Source organism: Stylophora pistillata, chromosome 1 (genome assembly GCF_964205215.1).
Source record: "Stylophora pistillata chromosome 1, jaStyPist1.2, whole genome shotgun sequence".
NCBI lineage: Eukaryota > Metazoa > Cnidaria > Anthozoa > Scleractinia > Pocilloporidae > Stylophora > Stylophora pistillata.
This window is the reverse complement of record NC_142519.1, coordinates 8,711,963-8,733,194: the sequence shown is the minus strand read 5'-3', so window position 1 is coordinate 8,733,194 and position 21,232 is coordinate 8,711,963. Positions and strand designations below refer to the sequence as shown.

General features: G+C 39.0%; 1 protein-coding gene across 1 annotated transcript; it reads left to right on the top strand.

The window, feature by feature from the left end:
- Positions 1 to 342: 342 nt before the first annotated feature.
- Positions 343 to 20,033, top strand: LOC111326699 (uncharacterized). The gene is made up of 17 exons (XM_022930755.2): positions 343 to 426; positions 1,236 to 1,307; positions 1,434 to 1,473; positions 9,588 to 10,264; positions 11,059 to 11,262; positions 11,490 to 11,537; positions 11,633 to 11,723; positions 12,198 to 12,346; positions 12,951 to 13,048; positions 13,490 to 13,574; positions 13,780 to 13,929; positions 15,916 to 16,052; positions 16,187 to 16,280; positions 16,983 to 17,027; positions 17,432 to 17,506; positions 17,917 to 17,964; positions 19,774 to 20,033. The coding sequence occupies exons 2-17, from the start codon at positions 1,238 to 1,240 to the stop codon at positions 19,872 to 19,874; spliced, it is 2,112 nt and encodes a 703-aa protein (XP_022786490.2). The 5' UTR covers positions 343 to 426; positions 1,236 to 1,237; the 3' UTR covers positions 19,875 to 20,033.
- The last annotated feature ends 1,199 nt before the right edge of the window (positions 20,034 to 21,232 follow it).

Genomic DNA, 21,232 nt, shown 5'->3' with positions numbered 1-21,232 from the left:
AAATGATTCGTCCATACCTCCGAAACTACATCGCGTCATTAGAATGCATGGGAGCGATTTTTATCCAGGGTCACGCATTATGACCCACTGCGAACTCACTGTCGTCAAGAAATAGGGCGCTAGGGTGCGAATGTAAGCGAAATCACATCACAACAAAATTCTTCCACGAATTACAAAAAGGCATCTATCAGCCTCAAATTAGAAAACTTGCGCAACATCTATCTCGCTTTTAATAAAATATTTTCCATGAAAAACATTTTACCCAGAAGAGTTTATTATTTACGAGTGAATGATGACGCGAAGTGCAGTGATTGTTTATTAGCCAATCAGAAGCTTAATAGTTGGCATCATTGCACGATTTTCGCTTCCCAAATTCAGAACTGAGCATTTCCTGGGAAAGCTCGCGACAGAGAGACTTCGCTTAAGGTTGGTTTCACAGGTTCCCTTTTTGCAGTACGCTCTAATAAGCTCATTTATGTCGGCTGTCACTCCACTGAGTCGATTTTCAGTCTTCGTACCTTTCAGTTGAGCACTGGTGTAATTCGAAAGTAGCCAGTTGCCGACTCTTGTGTTGCGTAGAGTTGTAAATTCAATCGGCAATGTTGATCCGGCAGTAAGTTAGGGCACTGATACAGTTTGACGCTCTCATGTAATCAGCCACGACACGCAAGCATATGTTAAGTAAGAGTCTTAACTAAGGTTCCCTTCAGTTTGCTTTCGTTGAATAACCAGCTTGCTAAATTATCACTATCGACCTTTTCACTCATTAATAGTTAATTCTCTAGCTATTCAATGTCCTGAAAATTGTTCTGTTTCTGATTAGTAACTGCGTAGGGACACCGTAATATCTCCACATCTTCTCATGCGCTCTGAACACATCTTTCAGAATCTTAACAACGAAATCATAAGAACTAAGCCAAGTCAAATTAGCTGTGTCCAGTTTTGTCCCCTCGATTAATTATGAAGGCAGACAGACCTTCGTTCTTTACGAAACCTTCTTCGGTTTAGGGTTTGGAAGTATTTGGAAAACTTGGGATACTATCTGTGGAAATGTCGAGACTCCTTCAAACTTTCGCCAATATGAAAACATAGCAATGTCTCATGAAGCGATAAAAAAAAAAGAGTTATCACCTAGGTCTTTTAGCTTTTCATTCAGATATACAAGCATAGTTGTGCTTCGGGACGTAAAGTAAACCTTCCCTTTTGACAATTAGTATGCTGTTAATTTCATTTAGCCATGGCAGACAACAAGTTCCTCATGATTGTGCTTATATGCGTGTTCAGTTTTGCGGTGTGTTTGCTGAATGGTAAGAACCTTGTATTTATGATTATCTTGTCTTGTAATGTCATTCTGCCCGCTGAGCGGCAAATGCCCAATCTGCTCGTATGTAATTCCGAGTGATTTTATAGGCTTTTACTTTTCACTCCTCCAGGAGAAGAAGTACGTCCAGGAGAAGTGCGTCCTATCAATAGGTTTGTCGTTTGTATTTTAATACCTTTAAAAGTGTGTACATTATACGTGCTAAGGCTAAGTTCAGACGTCGTGCTTCTGCTATGCCGAACTTAATTGCGATTAGGTTCGACTTTAGCCAGCTTTAGCACGGCAAAAACAAGGCTCTGATTCAGACATCGGGCTAGAGTCGTACGAAATTCAAAGCCACAAAGGGCTAATGCTCGGAACGTCAGCTACGAAACTCTTTACGGTGGCCAAATTGCATTATCAACTCAATTGATATAACCCAAATTACACTCACCGACGTAGCACCGAAGTTTCTTTAGAAACTTGCCCACTTTAATTGACATAATTCATTCTCGTAACTTCCCGCGAGAATGCATTAACGCCAAAATATATTAGCATAATTTTTTAATTTTGTTTGGCTCGGCGGAGGCTCAACGCTTGAATCACTGTCGCATTTCAAAATTACATCTCGTTCTGAATATCTCAATAAAGTTAAATGAAATGTTAATCGACGCATTTGTAGTATTTTTTGTCTTCATGAGCTGTATGAAGACTTGTGAAGGGTCTTTCTACGAAATTACTTTTGGCCGGAGGCCGTTAACAGAAGAGAGGGAGATAGGGCTTGCAACTTGGTGGCTCCTCCACTTCAAACTGGAATGAACGCCAGACTACTGAAAATCTCTCCTAACTGGCCAAGGTTGTTGATCGATGAGATGTTACTCTATCTATTCGCTGAATTTGAGCTTCATCCTCCAACACTTTCCGAGAAAAGCGGTGGGAAATTTCGAGAAAACGATTACAGATTTTTCAAATTTTATTCTCCTTTTTGTTTGTTTTTGCGATTTGTTTGACCCTTGCGCTATATGTGCTTGCTTTAATACTTGCGATCGAAGGAGAATTTTGTGATGCAGAATATGTTTTCCAAATTGCTGCAAGTAGCCGTACCCAGGATGCGAGTCATAGACATTGGAATAAAAGCGGCACTCTAATTCCTCGTTTGCCTCAAAAGAAAAAGGGTCAGATAGACTAGGACAGTCCTGTTATCACGCGCAAAGCTAGTCTAACGGACTTGAGTATTTTTTTCTTACTGAAATTTTATCCAGACGTGTCTTGCATAACATGACAGCTTAATACTTGAAAAAAAAACATAATTGTTTATTTTGACAAAATTTAGAAGCCCTCAGGAAGCCTGCGAAGCAGGAAATCGGGGTCCTTTTAAGATTGGCGAAAATTTGCCATCTGCAAAAATTTGGCAAGTTTTCCGAAAAGAGGTTGTGCTTATTTTATGCTTCTTGAGATTTTCACGCTACTTGTGTTTTTTCACTAAACATACAGAGAAAATTCTTGTGCGACCCGGGCCTAAGCCTAAGGGTTTGTCTTCTGCGTTGCGCTTACATCACAAAAATATGATTGGCTATCGGCCGGAAATCTGTCAGCAAGTGGTTATGCATGTCAACGCTTGTCAACTTCCAGATTAATCATGGTTAATGACTTGCAGGAATGTTTATAGCGGTAGAATTTGTTCCCAGTATCATAGCATACTGAGGCGCTTGAAGCTCTTATCACTGAAAAGGACTTTCTGGCAATTTTGCCAACTGGCTTTGGAAAGAACCTTATCTACTATGTGTTTGTTAAATTTTTTTTAAAAATTTCTGACAGCCGGTCATTAAGTTATTTGAGAATCGTGACGGGCAACCCATCTCACGCAATTTTTAGAGCCTGGGTCGGCGTAAAAGAATAAGTCACCAGTAATCGGATCCCTTGCATTAGACATCACGGGCGGCCCAAGCGTACTGTGAGTGATTTTGGACCCTAATGTAGAGTATTATATGTTTTGAACAAACACCCAGAAGCGGCTATTGTCTGTGGTGGCGATGTAAACCGTTTAGATATGCAAGAATTTAAGGCTTTGTCTGGCTGGGATTTCGTGGTTGATTTTCCCACGCGGGGTAAGGCGTGCTTGGATAACTGTATGACCAACCGAGCGGATCTGTTCGGTCAAGCATATCCCATACATATGCTTATTAAGACAGACCATGAAGGCTTTGTTTTACCGGCGGGATTAAAACTTAAACCTGTGCGCCGCAAAGTTCTTGTGCGGGACTGTAGGGAACATCGGAAACAGTCATTTTATATGGCACTCACTACGCTGGACTGGAGTGACGTCCTCAATGAGGTGGACATAAACAAGGCGGTCGAGGTGCTTGAGGTAAAGATTCGTGCAGTGATGAATAAGTTTATGCCGCAAAAATCTGTACGCATGTCATCGCGTGACCCAGTTTGGATGTCCCCATTAGTCAAGTATATGCTGAGGACTAAGTCCCATATATCTTTAAACAACAAGGAATGTCTGTCTTTATTTAATAAGCGCATTTCTGAGCTGATAACCGAGAACAGAAGAAAACTGGCTGCCATTGGTAGCGGTGAGTGGTGGAAGGGCGTGGACGCCCTATCGCAGCGTCGCAGGTCATCGTTGATAAATTTGGACAAGAACTCTCTAGTTCGTCTGAACGACTACTTCGCCAACCTGTGCTATGATGACACTTACGTTAGACCTAGTGATATGGATATCCCGGACAGTGTAAAGCCCCCGAAAATATCTGAGCGGTGTGTCTGGAATACCTTAGTTCATGTAAAGAAAACGGCAACGGGACCAGACAACCTCCCGTACTGGATCTGGAAAGACTGTGCTGAGCTACTCACACCAATCGTCACTCACGTTTGGAATCTGTCGCTGTCTACTCATACATGGCCAGACTCCTGGAAAAGGGCAAATGTTAATCCTCTCCCCAAAGTGAACATGCCTATAGAGGACTCAGACTACCTTGGTATTAATGTTACTCCCGTTATTGCCCGGTTGTTCGAGAAGGTCGTGTATCATACGCAAGCACAGTCAGTCATTGAGAACAACCTGAGCCACACCCAATTTGCATATAGACAGGCGGGTAGTTGCACAAATGCCTTGCTCGCTATCCAGCACCAGACATACAAGCATTTAGATAGTAGTGACTGTAGTGCAGTGCGAATTTTTACCATGGACTTCAGTAAGGCTTTCGATTTTGTGAACCATGCTATTTTGTCTGCCAAACTGAAACAGCTACCTCTAAATCCGTACATTATCAATTGGTATCATAGTTTCCTCTATGCAAGACAACAACGTGTTGTTAGTTATAATTTTTTCGGACAGTGGAAATCTGTCAATAGAGGAACCACACAAGGTAGTGTAAGCGGACCGTATCTTTTTAATATATTTTTGACCGATTTGGAGATTTTTCTTAATGGTTGCCCTGTGCTTTTTAAATATGCCGATGATTCCACTACTCTTTCGCCTATCACTAGGAATAGTGACCCGTCTGCCGACTTAGTAGGACAGTTCTTAACATGGTGTAAAGACAATAGAATGGTCTGCAACCCTTGCAAATGTAAAGAGCTGGTTGTTAGAAAGAAAAATCATAATGTACTCTACTCTCCAATTAATAATATTCCCCAATATAATAGCTTCGTTTTACTAGGAGTAACTTTACAGAGTGACGGAAAATTTGATGAGCATGTAAGAACTAAGCTTGTCAAAGCAAACAAGTGTTTACACGTCCTACAAACATTGAGAAAGGAACATTACTCTCAGGCAGAGATTGATCATCTTTTTATATCCATTGTTTTGGCTAATTTTAGCTATGCACTTTCAGTCTATGGGGCATCTGAGTCCGATCTTACGGTTGTACAAAATTTTTTAGACCGATGTCATAAACGCGGTTTTATCTCATTTCCAGTTTTTATCAAGAACCTTTTAAACAAACAAGACCGAAACATTTTGAAGAAACTAAAATCAACGGATTGCCACCCCCTGAAAGACATCATTCCTGTCCAAAAGACATATGTACACAATCTTAGGAAAAAAGGCTGCGCGCGCCCGAAAATTAGTACACAGCGCTTTATGAACACCTTTGTAAACAGGTTGATATTTAAGCTCCATTTATTGTAATGACATATATACTTTTTAATTCATAATATGTATGTAGATTTCTGTAGTTTTTCCAAATTCATTGTAACATAAGATATGTAGTTTTATCTTATGATGGAATAAAGACTTTTATTATTATTATTATTATTATTAATATTATTATTATTATTATTATTCATAGGTCAAGGGATCACTCTCATTCCACTTGTTCAACTGTAAATTCATTCAATAATCGAGATGATATATTTACCGGATAAAAATCGTAATCAGTTTTTTTACTTAGGATAGTAGATTTATGGCACGATTAGAAGTTACTTACAGTGGTAACGCCATGTAACCTTATGTAACGCAATACATTACACCTAATAAGAGACTGAATTTGAGCCGTAAACGCGTGCTGTAAATAAGAGAAAAAGTATGAAAAATAATAATATAACGTGTTGAGTCTCCTTGCTTTTATTGCGAAGCCACATTATCGCTTACGGTCGTTTTTAAGCCATTTTCGACTTTCTGTGTACCGCCTGTTGTGCTACTATAAAAAGAGAGATTCAGCAAGAGGACGGACACGTTAATTGACAACACTAAAGTGAACTGTGGTGGACGGCGACATAGAGGACGGTAACTTTGTTCGCGTCGACTTGGCGTGAAAAGTAAACTTCAATTTTAGTACACGGTGACGGTCTACTAAATCTTTTGATTGAAGTTCCTTGAAGTTTCGACAAAATTAGTTCTCTAAGACATACGAGAGCTTTTGGTCGACTGGTATATGAGTGGTGTCCTATCGGATGAGCAATTCACCACTTTGTTTCGCTTGGTTTTTACGTTTTGCTTCAAACTTTTCCAAGAAACGGAAGACTAAAATGCCCCCTCGTTGAGCGCTTTGTCATTCGAAAGGGAATGAGCCTGTTTTCATAACAAACTGTGTAAACAAACAAATATTTCGTTTATCGAGGGTGAAATGCATTATTACCGGTAGCCCGGTAGTTTACATAATGGCCCTCAACAAAAAGCAAAACACAAAAACAAAAAAAGAAAAACAAACAAAAACAAGTAAACGAAAATCATACTGATCCTACCAATTATTACACTTCCAACTAAATTATTAAAACTCGTTATAAAGATCAAAAAGTCCTACTAATCTTAAAGTGTTCTGGTGAAGAGTTTTCTTTGATAAAGTCATCCTGTAGCATTTTTCTAAAATTTGAGTGGGAAACTATGTTTTTGTATGTGTTACCTAGATTATTCCATAGACGACGTGCACTTGAGTGGAAAGTCCTGAGCCCTGAGTCTCTTTCACAGGATGGTGTCAAAACGTCATTACAGATAGCAGATCTAGTTCGTTAACCATGTGTAGACCTAACATGTTTAAAAGATGAGATGAAATATTCAGCACAATGACCCTGGCTAACTTTGTGTAGCTTAAAAGAGTTTTCTAATGCGTACGATGTCATTTATAGGTCGTCAGCCTAATTTACCAAAAATTTCCACACGGAGCTGTCATTGATGGTGGCATTAAATATCAATCTCGCGCATCGTTTTTGTACTTGTAACAGTCTTTGAAGGTTTTCAACAGAACAATTACCCCAAACAGTACAACCATACTCAAGAACTGGCTTAATGAGAGCATTAAATAACATTTTTCTACATTCAATAGTTAAATAGACTTTAGCCCCTTTAAGAAGACATATTCTAGAGTTCAGCTTTTTTATTAGATAGTCGATATATAAGTTGACAGTCGATATGTAAGTTCCAAGAGAGATGAGGGTCAATTACGACACCAAAAAGTTTTTCTCCACAACTGATTCCTCAAGTCTTGCGTTGTCAACGGAACGCTCCAATGTAGTTATTTCACTGTGACAGAGTTTCTTACCAGTACCAATAAGTAAGTGCTTGGTCTTTTTTATGTTAGCTTGCATTTCATTAAGTTTAAACCAACCGTTTGCTTTACTTAGCTCTATATTTAGAGTTTGTTGTAGTTCGGTGTAGTTGACCCCGCTCAACCAAATAGTTGCATAGATGTCCAGTTCAGTTTCTTTCAGCAGAAGAGGCAGGTCGTTCATATAGCTATAGACAGAAATTAGGAGAGGGCCTAAAATTGAGTCCTGTGGGACTCCTCTGTAAAGGTATGCAGGATTGGAAAGCACACCTAAGACTGAGCAGACTTGTTTACGTTCGGATAATTACGACCTTTATTACGTCCATTTTTAAATCACTGATGGTCCCTGTAATCTCAGATTGGCTCTAATTGGTGCGATTTATTCACGAATCGCATCATTTTACGCTTGACTGAGTTTTCGACACATGATGTCAAAGTCTTCCTGTTTTGCATACAAAATAAGATGTAAAAGCGTTTCCGGCTCGGCTTTTTAATTAAAAACCGGCTCAGTACTGCTTCAATAAAATATTTGCATTGACCAAGTCCTGTATTTTGGGCAATTTCAAAATGGATGTAATAAAGTGGTAATTGAACCTCGTGTCGTGCAATTTTGGTCTGAAACCATGCTTGTGATTTCAAATGGAACTCGCGCTGCGCGCTTGTTCGATTTTGAAATAATGCGTATGATTTCAGCCCAAATTGCACTCCAATCAGTTCAATTACCATTATAAACCAAGTCATATTGCAGCTGGGCTAGTATGGTATGAGAATATCAGGAGAATATCATGATTGAAGGGATCAAAGGCCTTACTCAGGTTTAGGAAAACTGTTCCTATTAGTTCACTATTGTCTCTGGCCTTTAGCCATTTGTCGGAAATATTCAATAGTGCAGTTTCGCAGGAATGTTTGGTACTACCTGAGGCAAACTGATTCATATAAAATAGCTTGTTCATAGTTAGGTGCCATAGGAAGGCTGTTGCTATAGTGTCGTTCTAGAGGTTTAGAAAGTATAGGAAAGACAGATATTGGGCGATAGTTGCCTCTTTCGTTTGTTGAGTCTTTTTTATGACACCGATTAAAATATTTCGCGCCCCTGATTCAATAATAGGGACTTTAAGCAAACCACGACGGCTACGGCAACGAGAACGCGGAAAAACGATAGATCTAATTGGCAGAACAATAGCCCAGCACGAGTGTTTTAAAACTTTGTACATTTCTTAGCCGTCCTTTGCAAAACAACAACGTGAAAACACCAAAATTTGCTTCGTCTGCGAAGCAAAACCGCGGCGGCAAATTATTTTAATTTACATTTGGAACTCAACGCTACTTTTATACGTTATGTTGAGTTTGAGGTCTGGCGCCCTAGGAGACGTTTAACACATGCAGCCATTTTCGAAATTCTAACTAAAAGTAGAAACTCGACGTCTTCCGTGGCGTTGCCGTCCTAACTGCTTAAATTCCCTAATTTTTCTGCGATTTGTATCGCGGTCATTTCGTCTCGAGCCATTAGATTTTAATAGAGGGGACGTCCCCTCTACTAACTATGGATCTCTGCACTGTTTATCTTTCTTCATAATTTAACAAAGTGTATAATTTGGAAATTGTCATCGTTTTTCCTGTTGTTTTCTGACACCAACGCCAATTCCAATGCTTTATGTCTTGAATTTCCATTATTTTCGGAATTGTTATTCCTCGCTATGAATAGTTTTCACTTTGAGCTCCAAATTTATCACGGACTTCTTCGTCTTCTGCACAAAGCCACGAATTGGAAATATAGGGTTTTCGTTAAAATTTTGTACCTTTCGGGATGCCTATTCTCATTTTCACATTCCCACACAGATCAGTGATCTCCTTGGCCCATCATGAAAAGAAAAAAAGGTTTAGAAATAGACAAATTTTAAAGAATTTCCGAAGCTTTTAAGCTCTACCTCTTACACAACCACAACAAACATTTAGGCCGCGCCAATCAAAATGCCCCATGATGGAGGATTGGCCAATCCCAGCGTTCATTCCGGACTGACCCCAGTAATAGCAAAATCGCGTATTATGAATCAAGAACAACACATAGTATGGTCTACTTGAGCTCACTCCAAGAGCTTCAATCGATTTGTTTTCTCTGATTATTTTTGATTCGCGTAGCGGACTTCGCCAAAAAAAAGGGACTGCTCGTAGTCTAAGTGCCTGTATATGTGTGAATAAGCATCCCGCTGAGCCAGCTTGTACTTTTTTCTTCGTCTTAGTAGTTTTGTTACTGTCTAAAATACACTTTTTTGTGGTCATATTTGTTTCAGGGCTAGGCGCTTTGTTCCAATCAAGTATGACATCTACAGCCTGGACTACTTTATCGAGCTGGTGGAGAAGATCGAAAGAGACACCAGTACAAGTGGAAATACTATAAACAAGATTGCTAACTATGTTCGTCTGCTCGGTTACAACACTGATCTGTGGAACATAGTGTGTGGCAAAGCAGATCCACTACCAGACGTAAATTTGAACTCAGAAGAGAGACGCATCCTGACCAACATGGTGAGATACAGGTACGAAGACCAATCCAAGCAAGAGCTGGGTGTGGTGTTGACACCTGACGGAGAGACCATTGCCATGGGTCGAGTCTTACTGGGCATTTGTGCAGGGCTGAATCGTGATAACAGCCTTTCACTAAGTGCATGGGCCCCAGGAGCTCTACTGCGTGTTGATAATTTGTTTACAGCAACAATTGCATACAACCTTGGAAGAAGTGCGCTGTACAAAGCAAATGGTGACACTTCGGATTTGTTCGGTCCGTCTGGATCATGGAACCCAGATACTAACTGCCCTGCTTCATACCGGCTAACTAAGACGGCTTCTAAGGCCACTGACGCTGAATTACTGGGAGATGTCGATGGGTTCCTTTTAGGGTACGGCATCCCCCAATGGAAGGAGAAAGGTGTTAGGCTTGGTCAGTTGCTGAGGATGTACTACGGATCAGGTATCTGAAAATCAGCATAAAAAGCACTAAGAGCAAAATTGGTATACATGCAAAATCTTACTCGCTGTTATTGATTATTTCGCACTGGCTGCAAGGATAAATCGTTTGAGAGCACTGATTTAATTACTGAGTCGGCTGATCCACATTCTGAATCAGCAGAATATCATAGATAGTCAGACAAATAGGCACTAGTAGTCTGAGAAAATCACACTGACACGAACAGACTTTGCATACTTTTTATCTTCACATAATTTTACTGCCCTATTTCAGCAGTGGTAAATGTGGGTTGTCAAAGTAAGAGTGTGGACAGGAGTCTACAGGCCGTCCCCTCAAACTATATCCAGAATCTGTCAGACGTGTGGCTTCGAATACGCATCGACAAAGGCCAATGTTACAATTTAGCTTGTTAACCTTGATCAGAACTTTATAACCTAGAAGCGTTTAAATTACCCTCGAACTCGCAAAGCGAGCAAAGTGCGGTTTGTATCCTTTTACAAATATACGTTTGGTCAGTTCACTAAACTATGGTGGAGTCTATGGTCTCAAAACGTATTCCCGATTCGTACCGCAGCAAAGTTTCACTTATTATGCATTCAGTAATCATTAAAGATATACAACTCCTTACTAGGAAGTAAATTCTGATTTGCTATTCTCACGCTCTTATGTAATAAACCCCAGACATACATAATCACTTTAGGGTTCTAAGCTTATGACTCGATACACTGAGTCTCTTTACACATGGTGTACTAAGTTGTGGTCAATGAATTCTTCCATTTAATTTCTTCTGAAAACAGGCGTCCTTTACGACACTTCGTACGTCAGGTGCCGGAGAAGCTCAAAGTTTTCAAGCGTAGTCAATAAAGATAAACTTCTGGGCGAGATAAACAGATTTGCTTCCGCCTACTATGATAAAAACTCAGCTCAGCTTACAGGTGTAAAACAAGGCGAGATCCTCTCTCTGTCCAGGGACATAAATGACAAATTCTTCCCTTACCTTGGTGAGTAATTGTCCGGCTTTTCATTTCTTACCAGCTGCTTTGGAAACTTCATTCAAAAGATTGCTTAACCAGGATTTCTTTTCTAATATTCTTTTCACTAATCCCTTTGGCAAACCTTTTCCTTGAAGGGAAGTTACATGTTCAGTAGTCTTATATCATATAAGTCGTAGAGTGCTGAAAGTTAAAGAATAAAGATATTGCTAATAATGAATTCGTCTGCTCTGCAGATATAATCACAAGAAAATCCATGTGCAGTGTTGACGAAAACAGCAAAGGTCAGAATTTACTAGTCTGTCTGCAACTTTTTTCTCTATCCCTTTTTATAAGCTCACTACGCATCGACTTTTTCCTTATTTTTCTTCCATGGCAGATTGCGAAATCCCAGCTAACATTGTATTTGTCATGGACGAGTCAGGAAGTGTTGGACGAGACAACCATGAGAAGGAAAAGCAATTCATGCGGTTAGTGGTAATAATAACACTGCTTACGCTCTGCTTCTTTAGAGCTGCATGCTGCGGTATAACAGTGAAGCGAAAAGAACCCTTCGCGCATATAGAAGCGTACTACACGAATCTTCCTGCTTGCTTGCTACTTAAAAACCCATTCATAAATTTGGTAGATATACTGGGAAAAATTAACTTGTGCACCCAATGATTTTTAATCCAAACGGAGAACGGTACAGATAATTTGATAGTCATTTGTTGCCTTGTATGTTTTTTCCTTAGAGTACGTGGTCCTTCAAGTCCACTCCTATGACATCATAATGTCATGAGTTGAATGTATCTTGCCTGTGCAGCGAAACAAGCGTAGTGCTTTGCTTGAATTATCATTATTCCATCATCTAAGTGCTATCATTAATATTATTATCATCATCACCTTCAACATAACCATAAATACTATCATTTCGAATGACGATAGCTAATTTTTTTTTTCAGGGAGATCATTAAAACATTTGACATTTCTCCACTTCAAACTCGCGTGGCTATTGTTGAGTTTGCCTCTAGTGCCAGTGTGGCAGTCGCTTTTGACAACTATGGCTCCAAAACACGATTGATTTGCGCAGTAGATGACATCATATATTCTTGTATGTTTTTCTTTAATTTTGAATCTAACTTTATTTACATCACCATTCACTACTTAAAACTCTCTTATGATTCATTACTTACAAAATATTATTGACTAAACATTACTTACAACATGATGTGAAGTGAAATTCTTGTTATTTTGTTGACACATGCAGTTTCACAAGGTCTCGGAGTTGCAAAGGGCGTGATGTTGTTCCTTCTACACAGTATCTTCTCCTATTGAACATTTTTATTTTCAAATAAACGAAACCTGATTTAGACAAGTATAGCGACCAGATTTTTTCGCCGTCTGAATAGCTGCGAGTTACAGGTGAACTGATCCTTTAGAACTTGAATCTTGTTTCGGAAACCTCGCTCTACTGATGAATTTAAAAAACTCGAGTGAATCTATTACGTAATGTGCTGAATATCTAAAGGGATTTCAAAAGCTAAAACAAAAAAAAAAACAAAAAAAAACCACTTATTGTCGAAACAATTGTTCATCACATCGTCGTTAAACCTGTAGACTGCGTAGTATTCTTATGTCCAATCCGGCTGCAGAAGATAAATTTTACAACGATTTAAGATGGCTCTGAAAATAAACAAGAGGTTGTTATTCTATAGCGGGCTCTACGTACACTGCAAAGGCTCTAAAGACTGTCCACTACAATGTGTTACGACCCGCTTTGGCAAATCCAGTGACCGACACAGAAACAGTACAGGTACGACTTAAGTTCCTACCGCGAATGAATTCACATATAACCTCCCAGAGATCAAATATACACATAGATAATAGTGAAGGGGGAAGGAGGGCATAGATAGGATTGGGGGGGGGGGGGGGGAGGGCCTTCATAAATGACTTAATGGGATTTAGGGACATCCCAGGTTGCTTTATTGACCATCATAAATGAAAATTATCTGATAACTAAGTTAGACTAAGAGGGTGGATCACTTGCTTTTGACAAGTATCAATTTCCCTGGAATTGAAAATCACCTTGTACCGTGTACTTGTGTTAAATGATGAAGAACTGATAAAGCAAATGAAAACTTGAAAACGTAGACTGTTTTAACAGCAGATTGTCGTTAGGGCAAAAAGCCTCAAATCCTTTGACAACCATTATGAATCAATCTATGGGCTTAGCCAACTTTTCTTTGTGTCATAGATCGTCATTGTACTCACAGACGGCAGATCTTCAGATTCTTATTACTTGAAGAGGGTGGTGGAGGATTTAAAGAACGATATAAAGGGTAATTCTCATTTGCATTTAGCAGATAGATAAAACATTTTTGGCGCCCTCGAGAACCGAATGCAGAAGTAAACAAGCCATACAGACGACTTTGGTAAATCATATGTTTCGTTATACTCAGATGTAGCCAGTGTTTCCTGTTTTCTGTACCAGAAAATGCCTTGTCTGTGTTTAGTAGATCTTATTCTTAAACTTAAACATTTTAGACCTGACGATGATTGCTGTTGGAGTTGCAAATTACCTTCTCTCCGAGCTGCGTTTGATTGCTACTGACGAGGAGAGCCATGTTTTCACCGCTGCAAACTTCGACAAACTTCCTGAGCTGGTTTCGTCACTGAGAACAAAGGCTTGTAATGGTGAGTTCTAAAATACTGTATTCATGTAAGTGAGAAGGTACCATAATGATTTGATTTAGCGTCTGGGATGCTTATTTACTTATGCTACCCAAGGGGAGAGTGATCGTTCGAAATAGGGCGCTTATTAGGAACAGGGCGCTTGTTTCTCTTTTGAGAAACAGCAGAATGTGCGAAACAAAGCTTTGATATTTACTCAAAAAAGGATAAAGAATACTAGAAAACGGACTTGCTGTCCCTGGGTCCTCCCTGGCTAGAACGATCAGCCAAGCAATCGTCGAAAAATTAGAAGATGAGATCATTAGTTTGAGGGAACTATGCACTCACATGGATGTAATAGTTTTGAGATTGAGACGAAGACCACTGTTTTGTGATGATGATGAACCACGATTGATCTCAATATACATGTACTCTAGCAGTGTTGTCAATGAACAAGAACAGGGAATCTTATTTGTACAAGTTAAATGTAATTTATACATTTTATAGATTTGTAATTGTAATTCTTATTACTTGTAATTCTTTTTAACTGGTCACCGATTAATACCAGTCGATCTATATCTTGATCGACTGACCGGTTTCTTACCAGGATAAATAAAGTTATTATTATTATTATTATTATTATTATTATTATTATATAGGAGCGCCTATTGGAATAGGGGCGCTTATCAACAAAACAAATTCGAATTGGGCGTTTATTGGAGAGGGTGGGGCGCTCATTGGCACGAGGGCGTAAAAAATCGAATCTTTACGGTAATATGCAATAACTGTCACAATGCTGATAATTTGACCCTTTAACTCCCATTAGTGATTGAAACGTAAATTCTCCCCATAATATCCATATATTAGTATATACTAAAACAGTGAATAGCGTTGAAGGCGCGCTCTGATTGGCTGGTCAAACCTCGAATGTCCTTTGTTATTTACCTCCGAGCAACTCGGGAAAAAATGGCGTCCCGGTTTGCATCCGTGACAAGCGAAGAATTCACTCAAATCAATTTTTGGAGGTGTATATTATCTCACTGTTTTAGTATATTCTAAAACTAACCACCTCCACTTCGGTGAATAGTTGTAAAATATCCAGCAAACATGGGCTATGACAATACTCAAACTCTTCAGGACGATATTTTGATATTGATCTAACACCAAATTCTCTTAACTAATTTACAAGGAAATGTAAAGCGGCTAGAGGGGAGAATTATCAATCAGACAATAGTAGTGAAAGGGTTAACCTGTTAACAGTGTCCTGATAATTTCGTAGAGTTTGGAGCTCTTAGCATTATTATTATTATTATTATTATTATTATTATTATTAGCATTATTGATTTACCACGACAGTCAGGGGCGAAGCCAGCTTCTCGGCTTGTTTTAGACCTGTTCCCAAAGAAAGTTTCATTTTGTTTCATCATTTGCAAGAATCATATTATAAAATTCAAGAGTGTGGAAGGAAATTGTAGGCCAAAAGGCTCGCCACGCCCCTAACAGTTATTTTCAAAAAAAGTTAGGCTTTCCCCTTTTTCAAAGAGAGACTTTCTAATTTGACCAGTGCGAACAGATGCGGCTGAATCATCAGGACTCAAATTTTTCTTTAACCCAAGCATGAATAAAAGTCTTTAATACTACAATCGAAATGTCCTATATCATCCCTCAGGGATGATATACATGTAGTCAAAAAAGTCAAAATTTGCTCCGTAATTGTGAAGGTCGTATTCGGAATCACTGATATGGTAACTTCTGAACGAAGTGAAGGAGCAGTATCACATTTTAAAATCTTAAAATGTTTCTCTAAACTTTTTGAAAGGCTGATAATTTCCACTCCGTATTGATTTCCTCCAACCTTACCTATACTCCCTTCATTACTTCATCCTAGAATTTTTGCCGCATTTCTGTATCACTAGACCAATATTCTGTGGTTTTCCTTCACAACTTTCCTGTCGTGAATTGCTTTGCAGACATGTGTTGCCAACCTTTATCAATATTTTTTCTTTGCAGCACCCATTTACATGGGCTTGAACTTCACTGAGTCAGAGGACTCGACACAAGTTGTGGCGTTTGTTTCTCCAAATAAGGCACGGTTCTTCACTCTGCCAGCGGAGCATTTTTTTGGAGTCGAGGACATCATTATAGACGTAAGAATGTTTCAGGCTTTTTATGTATTCTAACCGTAATGTGTCGCTGACTTCTAACGTTCATTTTCTTTAAAACCCGAGTTTTTGCTGCTAGAGTAAATCACAAGTTTAGCAGAATTTGGTATTTGCTGCAGGTTATACCGCAATATGGCACTGTGGTTGTGTATGCATCAAGGATAACAGATACTCCGGGACCCGATAATCACGCCCTTAAAGTTGGACCTGCAGGTAACCTCTTTGCCTTACTTTAGATAATTAATCAGGCGAATGCTTAAATAATCAGGCGAATCGCTAAACCAAAAAAACAAAAACAAAAAAAAAAAAGAAAAAAAACAAGAACAGAAGCCAACTGTAGCAAAGAAAAAAAATCAACAAAAGAAGCTACAGAACAAGAATACAGGTAACTGACTTACAGGCGGGGGGACTGAGTAACCTGGCAACACCTTGTCTTAGTTGTAGATATTATCGGATGAGAAGATCACGCGACCTTGTAGTGTTTGACCTATCGCACTAGCGACTATAATTATACCATGATGTTATCTAGTTAGCACCACGTGATTATGTACGTAATTTCTTTATCCGTGTAAGTGTTGTATAATATCGCAGAGAAAGAATAAATATGTGGTTGAGATAACACGTCTCGATTTCTCTGTAGTGGAAACCTTTTTATTAGTCGTTAGGAACACGAGAGACCTCTTTGCTTCCAGTTACTGAGTCAGGTAGTGCAAAACTGCTTCTATATATATTTTTTGTCTCAATTCTGAGCCGCCATCTCCGAAGAAATATCATATTGGATCAATAATGAGCAAACATGGTAACTTCAGTACAATCTCAACTTTTATGTTGACGGCGTTCAGTTCAAATGCTTTTCGCCACAAAACACGTCATCTAGAAATTATTTTGCATTTAGCCTTTTTTCACTTTTTAAAGGAGAAGGACAAGAGATGCAACTGCAGTTTTCAAACCTTTGCACCGGTAGGAACATGCAGTCACCATTCAATTAATTATTAACTAAGATCATATTGATAATCTAATAATTAGGCACCCTTTCAAAAATAAAAATGAAACTTCGCGAAGCCAATTATTACATTTGTAATAATAAAATATACTCTACGAAGAGTACAGCTTACTTTGCTAGATACATGTCTGTCCCACTGACTTTGTTGAAACAAAACCTCTTTTGTTACACTGTAATAAACCATAGAAATCTACTTTAAGCTTAATCACGGCGATTGATTCCTTGTTTTTTACTATTCTGACCAGGGGCTTATATATTTTAATTACAATGCTTTGGGGGACTGCCACCAATACCTCCATCCTCGTGATCTTTAATCAGAGTGCACTGACTTAAAGTTATTTGCATTTATCTCGAATTTCAGGTTACAATTCCTCTGAAACTTGTCCTCCAATCCACATCGGAATATACGGAGAATCGTCTTCTCTTTCCTGCTCAGGTTTTTAAAATGTTCAATTGAGTTTTGCATTAACGTAGTCGTCAAGTTGCAGTTGCATTCCCATCAGTAGTTAGTGCGCTAAACACTGGATCATAAAGTCCAGGCAGGGGGGAACAAATCCAGTGGGTGGCAGGTTAGAGTGCTTGAATCGGCGACAAGCAGACATGCCTAACCACGGAGGTACATGCCTCCCTACCTGAGGCCAGGTCGGATCGTTAGCCAATACTCTTTACTCTCATAGTGTACATTTATTTAATTCCACCGATTTCAGAATATGTTTCAACACCAATGATCCATATCTTTTTTTGACCAATTAAACCTTTGACCATTAGATGTGTCGTTGTTGGTATTGTTTTGTTTTGTTTTGTTTTTTTCGACGACACCTAACGTCTCTTCTTTTTTTCACCTAGAGCGAGACTGCAATCTCCCAAATCAAATTAAATTCAAGATAAGAAGAGGTAAGTTCATGCCCGGAATTGGATGCTTGCTTTCAGATTTGAGGGGAGGGGGGTAACGACAAGGGGGTGCGAGAAAGAACTGAAGTAAATTTCGAGGTGTTTTCGGTCTCATTTTCGGTGTCATGAAAGCTTCCAAAAAGTCTGCGTCATGTGGAGGACTAAGTCGAGAGGACTGAGTTGGACCGGGCCCGAGCCCTGAATCGTGGGATGACTGACGCAATCGGATGCAGTCGAATAGACTAAATGTCGAGTAAAGTAAAGACATATATCTTATTAGACGTTTTGTTGTGTAGTATCGCTGATTATTTTTACGAGTTGTGCCGTATTGACGAGCCCGTAGGGCGAGTCAAAATACAAATAACGAGTAAAAATGCTCAGCGATACTACACAACAAAACGTCTAATAAGTTATTTATCATCCAACAAGCCAAACTGTTATTTCAGTGCGGGCGAAATTCGCGGATATTTATTTACGGGGAGTGGGTGACAGAGGTATGCGAAGCGGAACGGAATTGGCGCGTTGTTGTTCTGCTGTATCTATTTTCTTCATTAAATGAAGAAATTTTCTGCTTGTCAAGCTGTTTTTCTTCGTTCCATTCATCAAATGAACTTGTATCTATATTTGCCAGCCATTCTGACTCTTCGTCGTCGGAAATATGATTCAAATTGTCCGCCACTTTTTTTTTTCGTAACTACGATCCAATTCTTCGCTTGCGCGATGCGAGAAAACCCGTTTAACCGGTACTACAATAGACGAGTACAAATACCGCGTGATATTTGTACTCGTCTATGGCGTTATTTGTACTCGTCTAGGTGTAGTTGGATAATAAGTTGAGTTATTTGTCGTTTAGCTGTTGTCTTAGGCCCGAATTGGACTAACAGTTACTCTATGTAGTAACATCCACACTAAGGCCTCCTTTTTAGTGGCGGATCCAGGGGGAGGGTCCGGGGGGTTAGGACACCCCCCTAACAGACCTGACGCTTACAACTTTGAAACTGAAATTCTTACATCGACAGGATCGTATATCACTTTTTAACTGGCTGATCTTTTTAATGAATCCAAGTAAACGGTACTGAAGCGGCCAAGGAATTATAACGTGCACCGCGACTGGTAGGAGGGGATGTGGGGAGTGTGGGGAGAAGTAATTTGCCTCAAAAGTCCAACAGTCCTTTCTGAACCAAAGTTTGGACCCCCTAATCAAAAATGACTGGATCCGCCCCTGCTTTTTTCACTAAGTGTCGATTAAATGTACGTGGGCCTTTAAAAATTTTAACAAAGATGCTCCTCACTCAATGTTCTCCAAAGTATTTGCACGATAATATGCCTTTCTCACGAAAAATAAGACGGTCTATTGATCTATTCAGTGCAGAGGTTTATAACATTTATAATTATATTGAAGCCTTTGATTTTATTAAAATAAATACATAATGCTCGGTCTGGCTGACTGGAAAATGTGCAACCGTCTTGTGCGAAATAAGGACAGGGCAATGTTTAAATCATTGGAGTGTCCCCGGCATCTAGTTAACTTCGTGTGCATACAAGTTGAACCTAAGCTTGTTGTTAAAAACTACCATACCAGCAAAGTACCAGAAAAAAACTACCAACTACCAAAGCTTGTTCTTAAAAACTACCAAAAAAATATATGAACACTCACTTGTCCCTCTTGCAATCGTAAGATTTTTTTCAGCCTTAACCATTGCTCATAAACTGCAATCTTAAGTCAGTTACCTAATAATATCTATGGAGCTTTTCATTTTGTTTGTTTGTTTTTTTTTTTTGACAAACAACGAAATCTTTGTTTCCCGATAGGGATACCTAAAAATGACGGTGGAAGCATCAAGACTACAGACCTGTTTCCCCTTCATTCAGTTGTCCTCACAACTTCGATCTTGGTTTCGTATGTTCTGTAACTGATCGCCCAATCATGATGGCTTGCTGAAGGCTTCTCTCACAAGTGATATACTACTGTCAATGTTTTTATCTAATAGTGATTTCAGGTACATCTTCGATATGTACACAAATGTACTACAAGGTCATAAAATGTGAAAATAAACTTGATTTTTGTGTTTTCTTGCAATAATAATTTTTTGCCGCTTCAAAAGCATTCTCCACGGCAGGTTCTACCCGAGAGAAAATGAGCGTTTTTGTTTCCCACTGGTAGTGGAACTTTGAATTCGAAAATTTTCCTTCACGATGGAAGAGCAGATAAGCAGCTTAAGGTATAACTTTCAATTATAAACTGTTTTAAAAAGAAGGGTAAGTGTTGACAACTGATCCCACATAAATAGATGAATAGAAAACTCTATTTACAACAAATTCAAACTGATAAGAAGGTTGTCGCCTTTTGAAAACAACACCCTCCAGGTGACATGTAAAAGACTGGCCCTGTCAACTCTTTGCAAGATAAGGATTCGATTCGAAATAGTATGTGAGCTTATCGCCTTTGCAAGTTAAGGGTAAACATGTGCAACAGCAGTAAAGCTTTGATATTTACAGGAAAAAAGCAGTCTCTTAATAATTGAACTTTTGGGTTATATTCTTAAGCTTTTTTTTTTTTTAAAAAAAGGCTGTAAACTAAATACCGAAATTTCTCTCTATAAGAAACCTTGTCAACCAAAAATATAATTCTTTTACATTTAAATACGTAATTATACAGAATTTGCTCATCTATTTTCAATTGCGATGCTTTTGTTGAACAGATTATTTTTTAACAGGGATCGTTTTCGCAATCATACTGACTAACGTTTACTAACAGCTGTCAGCCGGTCATTCTGTATTGCCCTTCCTAAATACGCTCAAAAATTTCGTAACCAACCTTGGTTGTTTCTCAGTTGAAAATTTTATGATAAATCCGTCGATTGGACGGGAAACCTAAATATCGACGACCGCTCGAGCACCATTCAAAGATATAAATGAAGTTCTTTTCCTCAGTACAATAAGTCAAGCCCTTGCCTTTTGGGTACCAACATAAAGAAATAAATCAGCTGCTCAAAACAGTCATAAGAAGTACAGCTCGACGAGAAGATTGAGATCACAGAAATCATTCCGAACAACTTGTTAAATCAGAAATCAGAAAACAATGATGACAATAAATATTGTGCCCGCTGTGGAAGTTATCAGTAACGAGAAACGCACTTAAAGACACCGAGCGATGCCAAGTCGTTGCCTGGGTAGTGCTTTCCTTACACAGATGTTCTAACTGTCAAAAGTGTTGTTCAAATCTTCGTTATAATTATTGTGTTGTGAATGTAAGAGTTCATTACCTCTG